This window comes from Caloenas nicobarica, chromosome 3, assembly GCF_036013445.1.
Source record: "Caloenas nicobarica isolate bCalNic1 chromosome 3, bCalNic1.hap1, whole genome shotgun sequence".
Taxonomy (NCBI): domain Eukaryota; kingdom Metazoa; phylum Chordata; class Aves; order Columbiformes; family Columbidae; genus Caloenas; species Caloenas nicobarica.
The window spans coordinates 106,231,761-106,252,271 of record NC_088247.1 but is presented as its reverse complement, the minus strand read 5'-3'; the positions used below and the strand labels follow the sequence as shown (position 1 = coordinate 106,252,271).

Here is a 20,511-nt window from a genome sequence, read left to right as displayed (position 1 = left end):
TGCTTTCCAGCAGGTCCACCCCTAACCTGTACTGGTGCCTGGGGTTATTCCTACACTTGCCCTTGCTGAATTTCATCAGGTTCTTCTCTGCCCAGTCCTCCAGCCTGTTCAGGACTCGCTGAATGGCAGCACAGCCTTCTGGTGTGTTGGCCCTTCCTCCTAGTTTAGTATCATCAGCAAACTTGCTGAGGGTGCACTTAGTCTCTTCATCCAGGTCATTGATGAACAGGTTAAACAAGACTGGACCCGGTACTGAACCCTGGTGAACCCCACTAACTACAGGCCTCCAACTAGACTCTGCACCATTGATCACAACCCTCTGAGCTCTGCCATCCAGCCAGTCCTCAATCCGTCTCACTGTGCACTCATCCAACCCACATTTTCTGAGCTCACCTATGAAGATGTTGTGAGAGATGGTGTCAAAAGCCTTGCTGAAGTCAAGGTAGACAACACTCGCTGGTCTCGCCTCATCTACCCAGCCAATCATACCATCATAGAAGGCTATCAGGTTGGTCAAACATGATTTCCCCTTGGTGAACCCATGGTGACTACTCCTGATAACCTTCTTCCACATGCTTGGAGATGATGTTCAGAATGAGCTGTTCCATCACCTTTCCAGGGTTGGAGGTGAGGCTGACTGGCCTGTAGTTTCCTGGGTTGTCCTTCTTGCCCTTTTTGAAGACTGGAGTGATTTTGGCTTTCTTCTAGCCCTCAGGCACCTCTCCTGTTCTCCACAACCTTTCAAAGATGATGGAGAGTGGCTTAGCAATAACATCTGCCAGCTCTCCCAGCACTCATGGGTGCATCCCATCAGGGCCCATGGATTTGTGAATGTCCAGTTTGCCTAAATGATCTCTAACTGATCCTCTTCAACCAAGGGAAAGTCTCCCTTTTGCCAGACTTTCTCTCTTACCTCCAGGGTCTGAGATACCTGAAGGCCACTCTTAGTGGTAAAGATGGAAGCGAAGAAGGCATTCAGTAACTCTGCCTTCTCTGTATCATCCGTCACCAGGGCACCCACCTCATTCAGCAGTAGATCTACATTTTCCCTAACCTTCCTTTTGCTGCTGATGTATTTGAAGAAGCCGTTGTTCTTGTCCTTGACATCCCTGGACAGACTTAAGTCCAAGTGGCACTTAGCCTTCCTCACCACATCCCTTCATATTTTAACAGCCTCCTTATATTCCTCCCACGTGGTCTTCCCTTTTTCCACACTACATAAAAATCGTTCTTCCACCTGAGTTTTGACAGGAGCTCCTTATTCATCCATGCTGGCCTGCTACTCCCTTTACTTGATTTCTTGCTCATAGGGATGCATTGGTCTTGAGCTTGGGGGAAGTGATGTTTGAATATTAGCCAGCTCTCTTGGAGCCCCCTACCTTCTAGAGCCCTAACCCACGGGATTCTTCCAAGTAGGACACTGAAGAGGCCAAAGTTTGCCCTGCTGAAGTCCATGGTTGCAATCTTACTTATTGTCCTGCTTCTTCCACGCAGGATTCTGAACTCCACCATCTCGTGGTTGCTGCAGCTGAGACTGCCCCCAGCCTCATCTGTGGATAAATGGAAGATCTTACCAGTCACTTCTAATAGAGTCTTTTCAACTTATTTTTAACTAAATGTGACCCTAAGGAAAATGGACGGCACTCTTCCCTGTTTAATAGGGTTCTTCCTTCTCCTCCTTTGGCACCTTACTAACCAGTCATGTCATGCAAAAATCTTAGCTCTCCTAATGCTCTATCTGCACGTCTTTAAGGAGGAGGAGGATAGAAGAGTATGGATCCTGTTTCTGCCCTTCTGGACAGTTTGAATTATGAGGCAAAACGTATCTAGGATAGTCACAGGACTGGATGAGAGATAGGAGTGTGTTGAATTCAGATCATATCCGTATGAACGTGAGTTTCTCTGCCCCTCTCAGTCTTCACTGGAAAAATGTCCTTAAATTGCATTTAGCAGAACATAAAGAAAAAACAGAGCAGAAATGCAGCCACTGTGTAGCACGAATCTCTTTTAACAGATCTCATAAATAAATGGAGTATTCTCTCTATGGCTTCTTGTGACTTGTATGCTTACAGAGTTGTGTTAGTTTAACTGGAAAAAAAAATTGATTAGAAATTATGAAGTACCATTTAAAAGGAAAAAGGAAAAGAAATAAAAGTGTTTAAATGGATTAGGATCAACTAAATCAGAATGAAATTACTCCAGCAATTAAACCAAAGCATCTGGTTTGAGGCTTTGTGTTACTCCTGTAGAGACAAGTCCTGAGCCTGCCATTTTGAAGCACTCACTTAATGCTACTAGTAATTCAATCCCCAGGGGAAACACAAATTAAAAGCACTTGTACCAAGCTGCTGCCTAATCTGTCCTCACCAAAGGCTCCCATGGGGCACAAGGGATTCACCTGGGGAATTTCTTAACCAGAGCTATCCTGCAGAGCCATTTTCAAGGTAATAGAAAGAATATACTGGAACCTTGTTACCTTTGTGTAGAAGAATGAAGTGTGTGCTGGCACTGCTGGTTGCTTTCTATTTGGTGTACCTTTCTGCATGTAAGAAAAGCACACTCCTGTCCAGTGCTCCAGGCCAAACCCTTAGGGGTTTCAGGAACTTCAAGATAGAACATATTTCAGAGGGAGCTCTGATCTTGTTCCACAATAGGTGTTATTTTTGTGTCTTCGTTTTCCCATTAAAATAATCCAAAACCACATGTTTTGTTTTCAGTCTGATGGAAGAAAGAGTATAGCAGTTGCCTTTTAATTTTAAATTCAGTATTTAACATATACACAAAACTGTAAATCTGAAAGCTAAATTGCTCTCACGGGACTGCCTTCAAGTTTGTGTGCTTCTGTGTCATTTTGTGTATTGAGCTGTGTGCTTTCTAGCGACAATACTTATTTAAAACTACAGGATAATATGCACTCCTCTAAAATGTAGCATGTTAATGGAATTGAATATCTAATATATGAAATAATACCAATGGATTTCCATGCTTTCTGCTGCAAAGTCTGAAATCTCTTTCAGTCTCAACTAAAGCAATGGTAGTAATCAGAAATGATGGATTTAATTTTATTTTTAACATTTTTTTCAGGAGTATTTCATCAACATGACTTTTCCAAATGATAATTTTTGTGGTTTGGGATCTCTTCAGGATTTTTTACCCCCCTCATCGGTAGTATTTTTTCGAAGTGTTTTACTGGAAACAAAAAAGGTTTTGCCAGCCTTGTGTGCTGTAAAAACACTGTCAGTTCCAGTTTATTTACACCAATAGAGGACGCCAGACAGAAAAATATCATAAGTATATGCAATGCAGTACAGTAAAGGAATAGACACAGCAACTTCTAAATAAAAAGTCAGGGTTTTTTATTCAAGCCACATTTCTTGTTCAGCGTCCTTCAAGTGCCGTGGCTGGGGATGAAGATTCCTCTTTTCCCTTGATGAGGAAGGAAGAACTACTTCAGATAAGGTTTTTTGCATCATGTCTAGCTCCAGCTTCTTCCTATGTCCCCAGTTAGATACGACCCAGGATAGCATGGAGGAAACAGGCTCCCAGGGAGATCAAAGTGCTCTTATGTAGGAGAAACAGGTTGTTCCCACGTGGCCAGGAATTGCCTTCCTGTTCTCAAGGGTTTGCTTCATTCCTACGGAAACTCCTCTGGGGGAATCAGTATTGAAGCCTCCCTGTCAAAGGGCCGACTCCAGCCTGAGGCCTTTCATATAAAAGCGCTACAACAGTAGATGATAGCAGGAAGCCTTGGTTTGTGTAGTGTTTCTACAAGCCTGAGTTACACAGCGTAGTTCTGGCAGAAGCCCTTCTTGGAGTACTTGAGCAATTTCCTGGTAACTAGGGTTGATGTGCAGAAAGGCTGCTGTTCGTTGATGTCAGTGACTATGCACCATCATGTGGCCATGGGCCTATGGGCCTATTATTTTCATTGTTTTTATTAGAATACTGTGTGTATGCACACACAAACATAGAAACATATTAATGGATTTGATTTTGGCCCAAGTATTATGACACGTTCCCTTCACCCAATTAAGACTTTCTTTTCTGTGTGCAGTCTTGCAGATTTTGCAGGTCAAGACGGTTATTTTTGTCAGGGAAACTCAGGTAGAAGCATGTGATTTTCCAGGGTTTCATAGTGGCGATCTGTTCAGTTATTTGTCAAATAAGATTCTAGATGTATTGAATCAGACTCTTCTTTGTTGCCATTAGCCACTTGGCAAAAGGATTAGGGATTGTATGTAATTCCCATGTTTCTATAGTATGTCATCTATGCATCCTCCAATACAGAACCTGCAGATTTGGGCTTAGCAGTAAGTTTTTCTGCTTATAACAGCATAGCGTTGCAATCATATAAGTAACCCTTGTTGCACACTTGTTTTGTAAGGCTCTTGGCTCAGTATCTTCTTGCTGGTGCTTGTGTTTTCTCTAGCAGTCTGCTACAAGGCAGAGGTTTGGTTTTAACTTCGGAAGCATAAAAGAAGATCCCTTTCCCAGATAGGTTATATCTGAGGACCTCAATCACGTAAATATTTATGCAATAGGGTCTTGGCTGAGACAAGAGCCATAGCTCAGGTATAAGAATTTGTAGGGTCAAGGCCTCAGTTACACACAAACCACAAGAATAGTAAGTGGTTATTATGGAAGGGAAGAATGAATGCAAACAGAAAAAAAGACAGAAGGAAATCTTTGTGCTGGAAAAAGATACTTCACACAAAGAAGGTAACATTGAATAACAGAAGCTTAAATCCCTTCAGGAGGACATTTGAAAGATGTATTGGATGGTGTTAGCTGGAAGATAACGTCTTTATTCGTAATTGTGTTTAACATTAGGCAATGCTAATATTTTTCTCATAATGGGTCAAATCATGGAGGTATATTTTCACTGAAGTGTGTGTAACATACTGCGTGATTTGCTCTGGTGAATTCTCAGAGTCCTCTCATAAACCTGGGAACATTTTTAATGCAAGAACCGAGGAGTGAGAGGGTTTTTTTCACAATTTTCCCTCTTAGCTAAATAGTTTAATCGTGCATATCTGAGGAACTTACTATTCTGGATCTTCCTGTTTTTGTAACACATTCGGGTTAGTAATGAACTGCCCTCCAGAGGCATCCCTTGCCCATGTGGGCTTTCTTAAAGCGTTCCTAAACTGTCTGTTGAAGTGTCTGGAAGCATCTGCTTCAAGATGGTCTTTTTGGAAAGTCTGTCACTAGACTTTGGGTCCTGAAAGCCATACATTCTCCCACTCCAAGACAGTTTGCCTATTGATTTTCCCCAGAAATTTGTTTGAATCATGTTTTGCCACAGGAAGAGTATCCAGGTCAGGCAAGAGTCAGTCTCCCCTGAAGTGAGGGTTCCCATTTACTCCTTCAGTCTGAGTGATTATCCCAAATGTAATCTCATCTGCCCAGTTCATATGAATAAAACTATTCATCATTAGCTGGCTATCAAAGCCAAGAGAGAACTAATAAAAGATAAGTGGAAATAAATGCTTCTAGCCCATTTCCATGGAAAGAGTTACAAGGTGGGCATGAAGCTTATGTCAGCATCTTTGAACCAGGAGGTCCCTCCCTCAGCTGAAGAGAGGATGCATAGATGACATACTATAGAAACATGGGAATTACATACAATCCCTGATCTTTGTCTGCCAGCATGGTCTCAAGATCCTCTGGAGCTCATCATGTCTGAGAAAGAAATGACACTGGTAGGCTGCGTGTCTTTATTTTAGAGACATTTTTCTGCCTTCCCTAGAAGCTTTCACAGTCAAAGGTAAAATGTCACGATGCCTGAATGCAGGGGGTAGAGGGTACATCTGCCCCAGTGGCTGGAAGGCACTGAATTAAAACCCCATCTCTCTGGGTTGCCTGCATGGAGCCAGCATTTCTGCAGAAAGTTGCCGTTTCCTCCAAACATTCAGTCCTTGCTTGTTTGACTCTACAAAGCTTCCTGCATTTTCAACTTTGCTGGCAATAAACTAAAACTAGTATGATACATCCCTTAGTGCCAGTATGAGGAGATATCTATCCCCCCAAACTGTACTTATTATAAAATCAATTCTTATAATGATGTATCTTCTGCTATTGGATCCGGTTTTTATAATATTCCAATTCTGCAAACTAATCGCACGCTTTTTCAGATTAGAGAGGCCAATTTAAAACTGTTACATGGACAATTAATTTGATGCAACCAAACTCTCAACAGACTTTCATCTGGATTTCCGGCATAGTGCTAAAGCACCAATAGAAATAAAATCTCCTTTGCTTCTGTCTGCTCTGTGAAAAATTGCATTTTATTTTTCCCATGCCTGCACTGATTTATTTGAGAATATGGTGTCATGCCCTTTGGAGAAGGCAGGAAAACATGGTACTGGTGCCTCCTGATAATCTCCTTCAAAGACTTACATATACATTATTTTTCTCTAAGTGTGAAATCACTGTTAATACTCAGTTGGTTAAATGACTATCCCACTTATTTAGTCAGGTCAGTACAACGTGTGTATATATCTTCAGCAAAGTAAAGAGATGATGAGAAGAGGCAGTGCTTGAATTCATCTTTGAAATGTCAATAACTGCTAAGATATATTAGCCCGTAACTCCCTAGTGTTCAATAAATCATAGCAGGGAGACATGTTTTTCATGTTCACAAGGGAAGTGGCAGGAGAAAGTGTCAACTATCTATCTTTAAAAAGGTCAGAAGTCTCTAATACTTTTAAGAAAAATAGCTTTTCTTTTGTAACCTGTTTAAATCAATGTAGTAGCATTTTCCTGTCACTTTAGAGGGAAGTTTTCAAAACGTGATTTCAGACTGGCTTGTTTCTGATCAGACTGAAAGAAATAAGAGCTCCTCCATCTACGACATGGAGACCGAGGTAGCCAGGTGTTTAATTTTTCAGTTCAGACACATCACAGACTGTTCCTAGGGATGCTCACCCAATGAATGCTGGGCAGGATTACCTGTGTGACACCACACCACCGCTAATTCCTTCTTAAACTTGACATAAATTGTGGTATCAGTCAAACTATCGAGTAAAACTGACCTGGCAAATTTTTTTAAAGAGCATTTATATTTAAAGAAAGGGGCAGGAAGATTAAAATTGTTGACCCTTTTTTTTTTTCCTCTTACTTTTTCCCCTTAAATCAATGCAAAGCGATGCAAATGATTTGTTGCAATGCAGAGAGCCCAGTGAGGCCACCTGCTCTGGGAATCAGTACCTGACACCTCCAGTATCACTGCTGATTGTAGGTACCTATAGAGCAAAAATAGTTCACAGGAATCCACAGGATACTTATGCCAGAAAATATCTGTCCCAAAGGCTGATGATAAAAGGCCAAAAGGCCCAATTATGATGTATCAAGTGTATACCTTATGTACGTACCTACTCTGGAAGGGAATCTAAGGAAAGATGCAGCAGTTTGCAGGGAGGGTTCACAGCCAGTGCTACAGAGGAGGGCAATGTGTCTGGAGAGGAGGGAAATTCCCCCTTTACACCAGGTGCTGTGTCTGTGGGCAAGGTGCATGCACCAAAAAAGCACCTGAGAAACCTCAACACACAAGGCAGCCCGCTCTGCTGGACCGCCATAGGGAGACAAAATGCAGAAAACCATAAATCCCACATTTACTGTAGTTGTCATAGAGCCAAGCTCACCAGTTGGGCACCAGTTACTCTGTGCCACTCCTGCTGCTGTTATTACAATTAGTGATCTGCCTCTAAGGTGGTCTTCTGCCATGAGTACACTTTGTTCTTCTTTTGACATGAGTTTCCACTTACTCGTCTATGTTAAACTTCTGTATGTACATATATTCACACATACACATACTTGTGTTAAATAGGCACATTTTGTAGCAATCCCTAACATTCTATGACTCTGTGACCCTGTCCCTGTCTGTGTGCCGTGCTCTGATCCTGGAAGGAATTTGTATCATAAAAGACGTATAAATGTCCAGTCTTTTATTTTTTCATTATTTTGAAATGTGAGACCACTTGGCTGCAAGACCATTAGTTTGTGAGTTTAATACAGTCCTGCTTTTGCTGTAAGACTTTGATTAGTCTAAGAGACTTTTTCTTTAGAGGACTTCAAAGAAACTGCCATGAACTATAAATTCCTTGCTAACAGAATTGTTTAAAAGGCCATTTCAATGTATCATGATTTTTATGGGTTGAGCTTTGAGTGCAGCTGGTTTGAAGAGGAATACTTCCTACACTTCACGCTGGGCTCTGTCACAGATGTCATGAAGATGTACCCCCAGCCCTCCCTAAGGGCAGCTTTGCAGGCAGCTTAAACTGAGCTGAGACTGTACTGCCACTAGGCAGCACCTTCCTTCTCCTCTTTGTTTTCTGTGTCTCTCACTACTGTCACTGGCTCTGGCTCTTGCATGCAGAAATGCTGCACTGTGGTGAGATGCTTGTGATTAAGTAAAAACAACTACAGTTTGTTACATTAGTGGCAAATTAGAGGAAATTCCTTAGTGGTGTGATGTTGTCACACCTTAAAGTCTCACGTTCTCTTTGAAGAAAAATAAAAACAATTATCCTTTATGCATTTATAAAACATTTTTACTGAATAGATTTTCCTCTTTAAGGTTGCATTTGAGTAAACAATAAATGCTTTTGAGGATCACTGTTCATTTCAATAGAGCTGTGCACGGAGTGGAAACGAAGTTTAGCGGATGCCCAAGCACTTTGCAATCACTGCGCGGTTTTGGGTTTTGGAGGTTTGAGGTTTTTTAAGAAATTTTTCCTGATTGTTTTGCATATCATCTATTCAAAGGCTTACACGCATCAGAAATGATGCCTAAATTGTGATCTGTATTTGCTGTGAAAGCTAGCAGTAAAGCTAATAGTATTATTTATTACAAACAAACAACGTAATAACAGTCCCATCTTGTCTCGTGATGACATATAATAAGATATGCATTATAAGCAATCATCTATCTGTGTGTATTTACACTGTAAGACAAATCACTTGCACAAATACTAGCCAGCAATCCCTTTTTTCTGTTTGTACCTGCTGCTGCATGTATTACTTGCTCTCCTCTACAGAGGATCTGAGTCTGACGAGTTGGTTGTTTGATGTGAGCAGCAGTGGTTGGTACTTTTAATGCCAGAGACAGCTGTATCCAAGCTCATGTTCTTTTCGTTTCCCATGGGCAGGGGGTGCATTTTTTGCCAGGTATGAATAAATTGTTCGTGCAAATTACACAACCGAAATGCCGACTAGTGCTTGCCCATTGTTCACAGTCTGTGACTGATCTGAACTGAACTTTTTTTTTTTTAATTTATCGTTCTTACCTGAATGACAGCCTGTAGCAGGTATGTGTACACCCCAAAGGACAAGAATAGCGACGGCCTTCTGTCAGAAAACAACACTTTAGTGCTGTAAACTGGGATTCATTTGTGAAGAACAGTGATGAGTAAGGTCATCACTAACAGGATTTCCTGGAGAGTGTAGCAGAGGATGCAAAATTCATTGCTGGGGAGAGAGGGTCTTGTCCTTTTCCCTCGTCCCTCGCTGTCCCCTGAACACAGAAGGCAAAGCCCAACACCAGCAGGGTTCCTGCCTTCTGCCATTGATGTGTTTCACTTTTGTTCCCTTCACTTGTCTTGAGTGGCCCATAACCACAATGGCTGCAGTAGTTGTTTGCCTGAGCTGGGAGACTACAAAAATCATTTGAAATGGACAGAAAAAAGAATACTGTAGCCTTTGTACCTGTGAATAAGAATATTAGAATGAAAGCCAAGCATTTCCCCAAATCACTGAAACACCCTCCTTCTAAAAGTGTTATTTAATTATTTTAAAAAACATTTAGAGATTCCTGTCTTCCTGCCTCTCTTTCATTCCTTTCTTAACCATGCATTCTTCAAGCCTTCCAAAGTGCCATGGCCAGCTTGTGCCCTACTTTAACTGGATCAGTATCTTTCATTTTTCAAACCAAAACAAAGGCCATAACCCATCCCAGTCTTAGGAAGCCAAAACACTTTCCTGATGCAGAAACACTCAGTTTTAAGCATTCCATTAAAAGAGGTGTACCATCTAAGTTGAGCCAAAGTTAGATAGCAGATTGGATCACAAAAAATGATTACCCTATTTGTCAGGTGAGGTCACTACTGTATTGTGGTTTCTTAATAAACTTTTTTTTTGCCCATATAAGGCCAACAAATCTGCAACATTTTCCTCTGAGCTGTTCAGTGGTATGAAATCTCTTCTAGCTAAATGGATTTGTTGGTATTAAATGTTTTGCTTGTCCTGTGACTTTTTTTTTCCTAGACAGCTGCTTTTTAGATTGTGGGGAATGGCAAATATACTGCTGATCATCTGAAAAGAGCACAAGCAAAATTAAATTGAATTTTTAAAGTCTGAGATACCTCCCATCTTCTAGACTGTAGTTAGGCAAATGAATTGTACTATCATGCAAATACAGCACAGGGACAGGTTGCTTCTACCATGTATATGATAATGCATTATTTTTAATAGGAAGACCATAAAAAGTCTTTGAAATATTCCTTGCAATGGCTGTACACCTTGCATGATATGAAGGAATCCCTGTCTCAGTCAAAGTATTTTGTTGCTGGGGAAACCTAAATAATGAAGAGGAACATGTCTACATGTGAGCTCGTGCTTCAGCACTGCTAAACAAACCCAGTTCTCATTGCACCCTACGTACTTATCACACAGAATCACAGAATCACAGAATGTCAGGGATTGGAAGGGACCTCGAAAGATCATCTAGTCCAATCCCCCTGCCAGAGCAGGAACACCTAGGTGAGGTTACACAGGAAGGCGTCCAGGCGGGTTTTGAATGTCTCCAGAGAAGGAGACTCCACAACCTCCCTGGGCAGCCTGTTCCAGTGTTCCGTCACCCTTTATTGTCAAACCTCAGGTACTTTTATTTTATTTTTCTCGAGTGAGTGTAGTGCTCCCAGAGCAAAGGAGAGCTGAGTTTCTTCTGTAAAAAAACCTTGAGGAAACAGGAGGGAGAGCTTCTTATTAAAATAAAAAATATTAAACCACTGAGGCATTTTTTAAAGCAGAAAAGGTCAGATGAGTAACTTAACTTCTTTTGCAAGGCTTTTGTGTATCTTAAATTGGCAGGTAATTTGTCAGGAACAATTCAGTTGTTAGAAGGAAGTAGAAGACTTTTTATATTGCTTGTAATAATTTTTGTGATTCTTTTTGTGGCTCTGCACCTGTCATTACAATATATTGTTTTACCTCAGGCCTGTTAGAATCTATTTGCAATCAATATAATTTCAAAAGAACAAGATATCCAGCAACAAGTGCTGGCCAGTTTGTAATCTGACTATTTATCCAAGGTTTCATTTCAAAGATGTGCAGAGTTACTTTGCCAGTAAAATCCAATAGACCATTACACTATCACTGAGTTATAGCTGTATTATAAATTTTGCTTCCTACAGCTGACCTCAGCCTGGGAAATAGCATTTTTGCACAATTTCTAAATCTTTTGGCACAGCTGTCTTTACCTCAACTTTCCTTGACACTGCCAGCATAAGGGATATAATCAGGACAGGCTGCACTGCAGTAATTACCCCCGATTCACCAGGAGAACTCCTGAGTTCTGCATTACGCAAGAGCCTGAGCCATCTCTTTGCCATCTTGCAGACTAAAGGAGGAAAAAAATATGTATTCTGGACCAGCAGGAGATGCATTCTGTTTATAACAGGAAAATGGTCATTTTTATTCTACAGTTCTGTGGCTGGAAGTGGACATTAATTGTATACAGAAGAGATTAAATAAGGTTTTCTCCAAGGTATGTTAGACTTCTTCCCATCTGTGGTCTCCAGCTCCTGCTAATAAGGATGTGTCTGCTGATGACTTAATTTTCATTTCTGTCATGTCCTACCACTGTAGTTGTGTCATGTTTCTTGGAAATTTGTTAGGTCTCTTCTCTATTTCAGTCACTTTTCACCTCTTCTTTTCTTCACTGAATTAAAAGCTTTCATTTAACTCTGTCAGTAATTAGTGATGTCAGAGATCCAATAGCCAGTGATGGGTGGGTGCTGCCTTCTAATACACAGGGAATGGTGACAGCAGGAGGTGCAGGACTGCCATTACAAACTTCAGCCTCAGAAGATGTCTGTTCCTGACTCCTGTCTGGCTTCGTGGCAGCTCATTGGTGGGTTTGGGGTCTGTTCTCTTACCTGATATCCACCTTGTTTTTAAAACTGATCAGTAATCTAGGAAGAAGATCCTTGCGAATTTTTCGTTTGTCCATTCCCTGCTTCACTGTGTCTTGAAATATCTTGACTTGGTGGTGAGGCACTGGAAAAGGTTTCCCGGAGATGTTGTGCATGCTCCATCCCTGGAAGTGCTGAAGGCCAGGCCAATGGCAGGGGAGTTGGAACTAGATGATCTTTAAGGTCCCTTCCAACCCAAACGATTCTATGATTCTATCACTTTTAAACTATTTTTCAGAGAGATCTCACAGAATGATGCCTTGGAGGTCATAGAAGGAAACGTGTTTTCCAGCCTTCCCAAACTACACGAAATGTAAGTAACGAGCAATCTAAATTCAAAGGACACAATTATAAAGATTCATTATAGGTAAGTATCAAAGGTTTTACTGTTTGGTTCAGGTAAGCTCTGAAGAATTCACAGTGATAAAGAAACACTTGAAATCTCCCGTTGTCTTTTTCTTCTTATCTAACTGTCTCTTTCTTTCCCTGCTCAGCCTGAAACTTATCCTCAAACTATTGCTGATATCAAAAGGTGGTGGTGTCTGCTGGTCTGTGGTAGACTGCTATTTGAAATAATGCAGATCTTCTGCTGTCAAAAAGAAAATCTCAGCATATAGTACCACTGCATCATGGGGCAACCACAGATACTTTAAGATCAATATATTGATATACTTTGCTGATGTTTCATTTTTTCTTTGCAGAAGAATTGAGAAGGCCAACAACCTTGTGTACATTGATCAAGATGCCTTCCAACACCTTCCGAGCCTCAGATATTTGTGAGATCTTTTGTTCTTTCCTTCCTTCTGCAAGTACTACAGTAATTTTGAATGATGCAGGCATGTCTCTGTTCAACCTGTGCTGACCACTTTTGGTCATAAAACAGGATAATGCCCTCTCTCCCCCTGCTAGTTGTACATTGTGAATGCATATTTTCATCCCCAGAACAGCACACAGCTCTCAGAAAAGCTGAAGATAATACCATCCATGGAGTATTCACACACATAAGATCCTTGAGCCTTTCTAAGCAACAGGTTGAAACCAAGTGTTGAGAAAAGGAACTGGGCCTTTTTTTTCTGACTATAGAAACAACTTTAGGCTGAAATTCCTCCTGAAAGCTTTGGGACAAAATCTCTCTTTGCTATGGCGTTGCTTTCTGTTATACTTCATGCACATGATATTAAGCACTCAAATACCCTTTTCTTTAGCAATGGCAGCACTATAGCAATGATTTTCATTAACACTTGCTGTGAGATGATTAAAACCTTAGAATACCAACATATTGGTGTATAGCACAATTCTATTTCATTAGCCAGCCTCATCAAGAATGCCACTTGCATAACTGTGGTTGCCACATCTGCTCCCATGGTGTTACCATCACAATTCAGTTATAATTGAATCCATCATTGAAATAAACTGTTACCCAAAAAAATTTTCACAGCTTTTAGTGCCTGATTTTAACATGACTAATAATCTCTCCTCTGCATGATACACCAATGAAGTCCAATGAACTCTGTTGAACAGTAATCGTTCTTAATGGCCATAGCTTAAATAAGCTCCTACAGTGTTCTTTGCTGAACAATGGCATACACACCCAGTAGCATATTAGCTTAACTTTTGTGTGTCCATCCACCTGAGCACATATACCTAACCTTGTTTTCCTTACTTAGACAAGAAGCCTTACTCATCCAAGAATTATGATCATAATTTCTACATTTGAGTACATAAGAGTAAGCGCTTAATTGTCTGGTTAGATATTTCTTAAAGATGGGATAAAATCAGGTCAGTGGTCTAATAAGCATAGCTCCCCGTAAGCTAATGAGCATTTAAGGTCTCTGAAAATCACTAGCATCTGGCAGGTTCTGAGCTCAAAAATGCCAGGAAGTGTCAGTTTTAATTTGAACTTTAAGATTTGAGATTTAAGGTTTGGACTTTAAGAGATAAGTTGTATTTAGCACTACACAAACCATTGTAATTTAAACCCTCATTGAACTGGAATAAGTGGTTAGAGTTGCAGTAGGATTATCATTCTTTCCAGTATTTTTACCAGTGTCTACTTTATCAAATTCACCAGGCACCTTGATTAACTTTTTTATGTCCATAACCGAAACACAGACTTTTCTCTTGGCAGAAGGGAAATAAAGTTTTCAATTTGCATTGTCATGAGAAGATACCATATGCCTTTTTCCTTTGGTTTCAAGCCTGAGTCATTCAGCGGCAACTGCTGTCTTTGAGCAATTCTGGCTACCTATGAACAAAAACACAGCATTTGTTTATTCCATGTAAAATCCCCAGAACAAGCTGTTATGGGTAGTACAGTTGTCAGGTGTACAGATGGTTAGAAAGAATGGGAGCACATTTATCTCATATAAAATTTGAGAACAGCAAGAAGAATTGTGAACACATGATGAACAAACTAATTTCAGTGATTTTTTAAAATGTGGGACACACGAATTATAGGTTGCAAGGAAAAGGTAAATCCCCACTTTAAATATCTGAAGTAGTGGAGGTTTTTCTCATGGCTTTAGTAGATGCTCCCTCTTTTGAACATTTGTCATTACATGCTCCCATACATGTTGGCTCAAATATTCAGACATGCTACCTGTCTAAAAATTCAGCTTCAGCAGCTCTACTATGACCTATAGAAGCAACAGAATAAAAATATGGAGGATTGCTTGTCAAACTAACCATTCCCCTCTCCTCTTTAGCTATTTCTACTCACTGATTGAAATCAGAAGAAAATATATTTTGGGTACTTTTTAAGGTATTCTCTCTTGTGGGCACACAGGATGGGAGGAGACTCACCAGACTACTGTATCTCATTTTTTACTGGCTCCACTCCATGAATCCCAGTAATTAAGTGCTTTATTGAATTTTTTTATGCTCTCCACTGTTTCCTGATTTCTCTCTTTTTTCCCAGGGGAGGCTTTTCCAGAAACTCAATAATTTGGTGACTAGGAAATTTTCTCAAATTTTATTCATGGCCACTTCCATCAGATTCATTCTTGTGCTAAAGTTTTCTCTAATTTAAACTGATAAAGCCCATCTTTGGTGTTTACTCCACAAATGGATTTATGCTGCATCCTTTCTGTGCAGTTGTTTTATAAAAAACGAAACAAAACCAACCAACAAACAAACAAAAAACTTGCTTGACTGTAAGTAGTACAACAGGTGCAAGCTTCATGACTCTGAGCATCTGAACAGATGAATGTGTCTTTCATGCTAATGACAAGGTTTGAGGCAGCTACGCTTGGGGTATAAATCAGTGCAACACCTTTGGCTTCATTCGAGCTACATCAGTTCACACCACAGAGATCAGGAGCCGGGGCTCCCTGTAGGACCCTTCCAAGCGGCAGTGAGCCAGGTGTGACACCGAGTGACATCGTGCTCAGGTCACTCAGTTGTACCCTCATGCTCCCTCTGGGCACATTTTTGTAGGAAAGATTGCCACTTTCTCCATCCCCTTGTTTCACTTACTGGTGCTCCCCCTTTTAGAAATCCCCCTTGAAAAGGCAGAGAGTTTTGCTGTTTGAAAGAATATGACTTAATTTAATGAGAAAGCAGAAGCTTTGATGGAAGGCTGCAAAATGGGAGCTAGTAAAAATAACCCAGTCCTGGTATTCACCTTCATGTGACATATGAGGAAGGGTCAGTTAGTGAAAATATAAGGCAAGATACTGAGGGAAGTTAGCAGATTGATCGGGCTTGTGTTTGGTTTTCGGTTGTTGTTGTTGTGGTTTGGGTTTTTTGTTTGTTTGTTTTTTACACAATACAGAATTAAAATATTGTAAACATGTGAGACTAGAGTTCAAAATAATTTAGAAAAGAGGTTAAGCATTTCTGTGAATAGAAATGCTATTAACAGCTATTTGAGAAATGATAAAAATTTTAAGGCTGCGAAGGGAAACTAACAAACCTTTCTACGTCACAGGCTAATTCTCCCGTTAACTGCTGTAAGTTAGGAAGGAATAGCAAGTGATTTCATAAATAGCTTGTAACACAACAGATTAGGAGATTCTGTCCAACCATACACAGGATTGCATGTGAGTAGAAAAGCAAACCTGATGCTGGTCCCACTGGGACATACCTCTGTTGCCCATGTGGTGTACCTTCTCCCCGGCTGGGGTCCATGCCAGCTTCCTAAATAGTCCACGTCAAGGCAGCAGAGCTGGAGATGGAGGCCTGTACTCAGAGAGGTCCTTAGCCCAACCTTCTGCTGCAGACCCTGCTGTAGACCTCTGTAGCCCTTCCCAGTCTGAACTACCAGGCAGAACAGCTGGCACAGGCACACCAGTATCTCAGTGTAAAGAAGTATGGTGAGACCCAGCTGCAACCAGCATGCCAAAGCAAGGAGACTCAAGAACCTGCCCATTGCTGGGCTTGTTTAGTTCTCCTGGAGTTTCAAGATGTAGCAGAAGTCTGCCAGCATACAAGATGCACTGTTTGCTTCCTCACAACAGTGTCATGGCTGTGACAGAACTGTTGGAGTTCAGAAAGTCTCACTGCAAAATACATATTTACTGGCAGTTAAAAAAAAAAAAAAAAAAAAGAAAACTTAATCAATGTTAATGCTTGAGATTGAAGCCAGACACCACAGCCCATCAGTTTAATGACCTTTGCAACATGTTGCTTGCAAGGACTTCTCTGTGCTGCTTCAAAAATAGTTGCATAGCCACTAGTTCTCATTTATAGGCAGGCAAGAAGCTCTGGCTAGCCTTGTCAGTCCTCTCATCAACTTCAAAGGCTCATTACAGCCACTAGCTCTTGAACATTAATAGGCTTTTATCTCTGCCAGCTTGAGTACAGATTCCCCGCTCACTCTACTCCCTTTGTCTCCCGCATCATCATTACTAGTATGGCAAAAACAGTAAGGAGAGAAAAATGCTAAAAAATACAATGCTGAAATACTCTAAATCTTCTAGAAAAACACAACCTTAAATTTCTTACCAGTCTTTTAGAAGCAATGAAGAGAATCGTTAATTGGTCTTCATGGATATATGCCAAAGACATGGACTGCTTCAAAATGGTAACTTATTGACCTTTTCATGGGTACAAGATTATTTATCTGGTTCTCATTAAGAAGAGCTGTGGCATTGTCTGTTTAATAATGTCATAATGGCTTTTCAAACCTATTTTCTTTCCAGAATCAGTTCTCATGTGTAATCTGTGTCCTTTGGTTCTTTTTTACGGCGGATGTGTCGGCATCTTGCATTAAGCAATCTCAGCTTAAAATAGAAAGATTTAAATTTAGCACTCTTTTCAAATCAATTTTGAGGGCATACAGCTGGATTGTTGGAGGGGAGGGGAGGGGAAATTGAGGTCACAAAAGCATGTGTTTTACCTGCAAAATAGTTTGCATTGTGGAGCGCAGAGCCCAACTCCCAAGTCTTGCGGATGCTTGTACCTACCTGGTCTTACTTTGTGGAGGACCTGACACACGTGTTCCTGGTATGCTTCCTAAACCCAAATCTGTATTTGCTGCAAATGCACCAAAGTCCACAGAGTATCTATCTGACCCTTTGCATGGAGTTGCCTCTTCAATAAAAAGAAGCAATGCTCTTTTCCATCCTTTTGCATGGCAGCCTCACAGTTAAAGACTTTGCCCCAGAAGTGAGCATCGTGGATTATAATCTCAGTTTAACCTGCAAGGCTGGTACATGTGAATCAGAGGAATCTCTTGGTGAAGTCAGGCTCACATGCAGTAGAAGTAACCAGCATGATTAAGGGATACAAAAATAATGCTTCCTGAGTTATGTTGTATTTATCTCTGCCCACTTCGGATTTGCAATTTAGCAAATCCCACAATAAGTTGATGAGGTCAACTGTGTTCCCAGTTTTGTCAGAGTAGTTCCAACCAATTTGGCATTAAAAAGAGCAGGCTTGTTGCTATATCTGGAGATAAGCAGCCAGAACCTTCTAGGAATTAGTTCCTGAAAGATTTTTTTTTTTCTCTGCTGATCAGGGTGCTATGGTTTCTTAAGTGCTGACTGCAGTAAGCCTTTTCAGAAAGACAATTAATGCTTTGGAAAGCAGCCATCAGACGTCTGAAAAACAGGTTCTTACTGAGCTGTTTATGTATGGCAAGGGGGGACTCAGTTATAACACAGATTAAAGAGGACACTTGTTCAAACTGAGGCTACTAAGGATGTATATGTTATACGGTAAATATATTGACAAAACTGTCCTGCAGGAAAGATATTCAGTAAATTGGATTATCTACATCCTAACAGGATTATCCACTTAAAGGCCTCTGGAGATTTGCTGGTTGAATAAAAAGAGAGGGAGGATCTAGGCTGCAGTCTTGCTAAATATCTTTTTAGTTCTTTTTCTGCAATTAATTAAAAGAACATCCTCTCCTGCTCCTAATCACCATTCTGTATCTCTGTGCAATCAGTGCTTTGTGCCACCTGTAGTTTTACTTCAATATGTAATGATTTGTCAAAGATGCTTTGCTCTTCATTTCATGCTGCTCAGTTGACACTGGTACAAATTGAGCTCTGAACACTTCAAGATTACTGGAAAGACCAGGACTATGGCATCACCCAAAGGTCTTGAATGTGTTTCTTCATACATGGGAGTAAGTTGCATTGGAGGCAGTGTTTGAATGGCACATATTAGAGTATCATCATCTTTCATTACTGCAACATGAGGCTGGAGATTTTCTCAGGAAAGTACTGTAGAAAGTAAAGCTTCTCATGTCTTCTCCTCTGTCCTGCAATAGCCACCCAGGACATGGCAGCAGTTTGCTTCTTCCTTTGCCTGCTAAGGCAAATGCATAGCATAACTTCTGTTTAACAAGTGGCTTGTAGAAAGAATTGCATAAATTTTTAGCATATGACTCATTTAAAATTAAAGGCAGCTTTCAGCTAAATTCCTGTACATCTCCAGTAATTTAGAGAGTGTACTTTAAAATACTGTAAGGAGGGAGTTGCAGGTTCTTCATCTGTTGCTTCTAATTCTCCTTTCATGAAATACAAGTGCAGAAGTACTTTAAATAATAAGGGCATTGTGAAATCCACCTGCTTCATTAATCATGCTTTCTATTTAACTATATGTAATATTTTTCAAATGTGTTTTTGTAGAGCTTTCTTGGTCATATGTGATAGCTGTTATTTTTAAACTAATGCAATGTCAGAGTACTCTGACTCCTGAGATGAAACAGCCATGACATTTCAGCAACTTTCCCAAATTGGCTTCTTGAATATTCACTATACTTTTTTTTTTTTTTTTGGTGCATATAAAGCATTGCTTTTTGTTATGAGAGAGATGACAAGCTGGCTTTGCAATGTGTACAACTGAGGATATTCAGATACCACCTCAGGAAGATCGGAGCAATACCTATGCAAGTGAATGACTTGTGTGTCACCCCGAGTGCCCAAATTTAGGATGTGGTTGTCATGTACGGGTATTTACAGAATCACAGAATGTCGGGGATTGGAAGGAACCTCAGAAGATCATCTAGTTAAATTCTCCTGCCGGAGCAGGAACACCTACATGAGGCTACACGGGAAGGCGTCCAAGCGGGTTTTGAATGTCTCCAGAGAAGGAGACTCCACAACCTCCCTGGGCAGCCTGTTCCAGTGTTCCGTCACCCTCACTGAGAAGAAGTTTCTTCTCATTTTTAAGTGGAACCTCTTGTGTTCCACTTTGCACCCATCACCCCTTGTCTTACCATTGGTTGTCACCGAGAAGAGCCTGGCTCCATCCTCATGACACTCACCCTTTATATATTTGTAAACATTAATAAGGTCACCCCTCAGTCTCCTCTTCTCCAAGCTAAAGAGACCCAGCTCCCTCAGCCTTTCCTCATACGGGAGATGCTTCGCTCCCTTCATCATCTTTGTTGCCCTGTGCTGGACTCTCTCCAGCAGTTCCCTGTCCTTCTTAAATCAAGGGGCCCAGAACTGGACACAATATTCCAGATGAGGTCTCACCAGGGCAGAGTAGAGGGGGAGGAGAACCCTCTCGACCTACTAACTACCCCCCTTCTAATACACCCCAGGATGCCATTGGCCGTCCTGGCCACAAGGGCACAGTGCTGGCTCATGGTCATCCTGCTGTCCACCAGGACCCCCAGGTCCCTTTCCCCTACACTGCTCTCTAATAGGTCATTCCCCAACCTATACTGGAACCTGGGGTTGTTCCTGCCCAAATGCAAGACTCTACACTTGCCCTTGTTATATTTCATTACATTTTTCCCTGCCCAACTCTCCAGCCTGTCCAGATCTCGCTGGATGGCAGCACAGCCCTCTGGCGTGTCAGCCACTCCTCCCAGCTTGGTGTCATCAGCAAACTTGCTGAGAGCGCACTCTATTCCCTCATC

At 41.0% G+C, this 20,511-nt stretch overlaps 1 protein-coding gene across 1 annotated transcript in view; it reads left to right on the top strand.

The window, feature by feature from the left end:
• Positions 1–20,511, top strand: part of FSHR (follicle stimulating hormone receptor) — an 85,784-nt gene that overhangs the window by 43,667 nt on the left and 21,606 nt on the right. The window contains exons 3-4 of the mRNA XM_065631917.1: positions 12,430–12,504; positions 12,893–12,967. Coding sequence (XP_065487989.1) covers positions 12,430–12,504; positions 12,893–12,967 — 150 coding nt within the window. The remainder of the gene's footprint in view (positions 1–12,429; positions 12,505–12,892; positions 12,968–20,511) is intronic.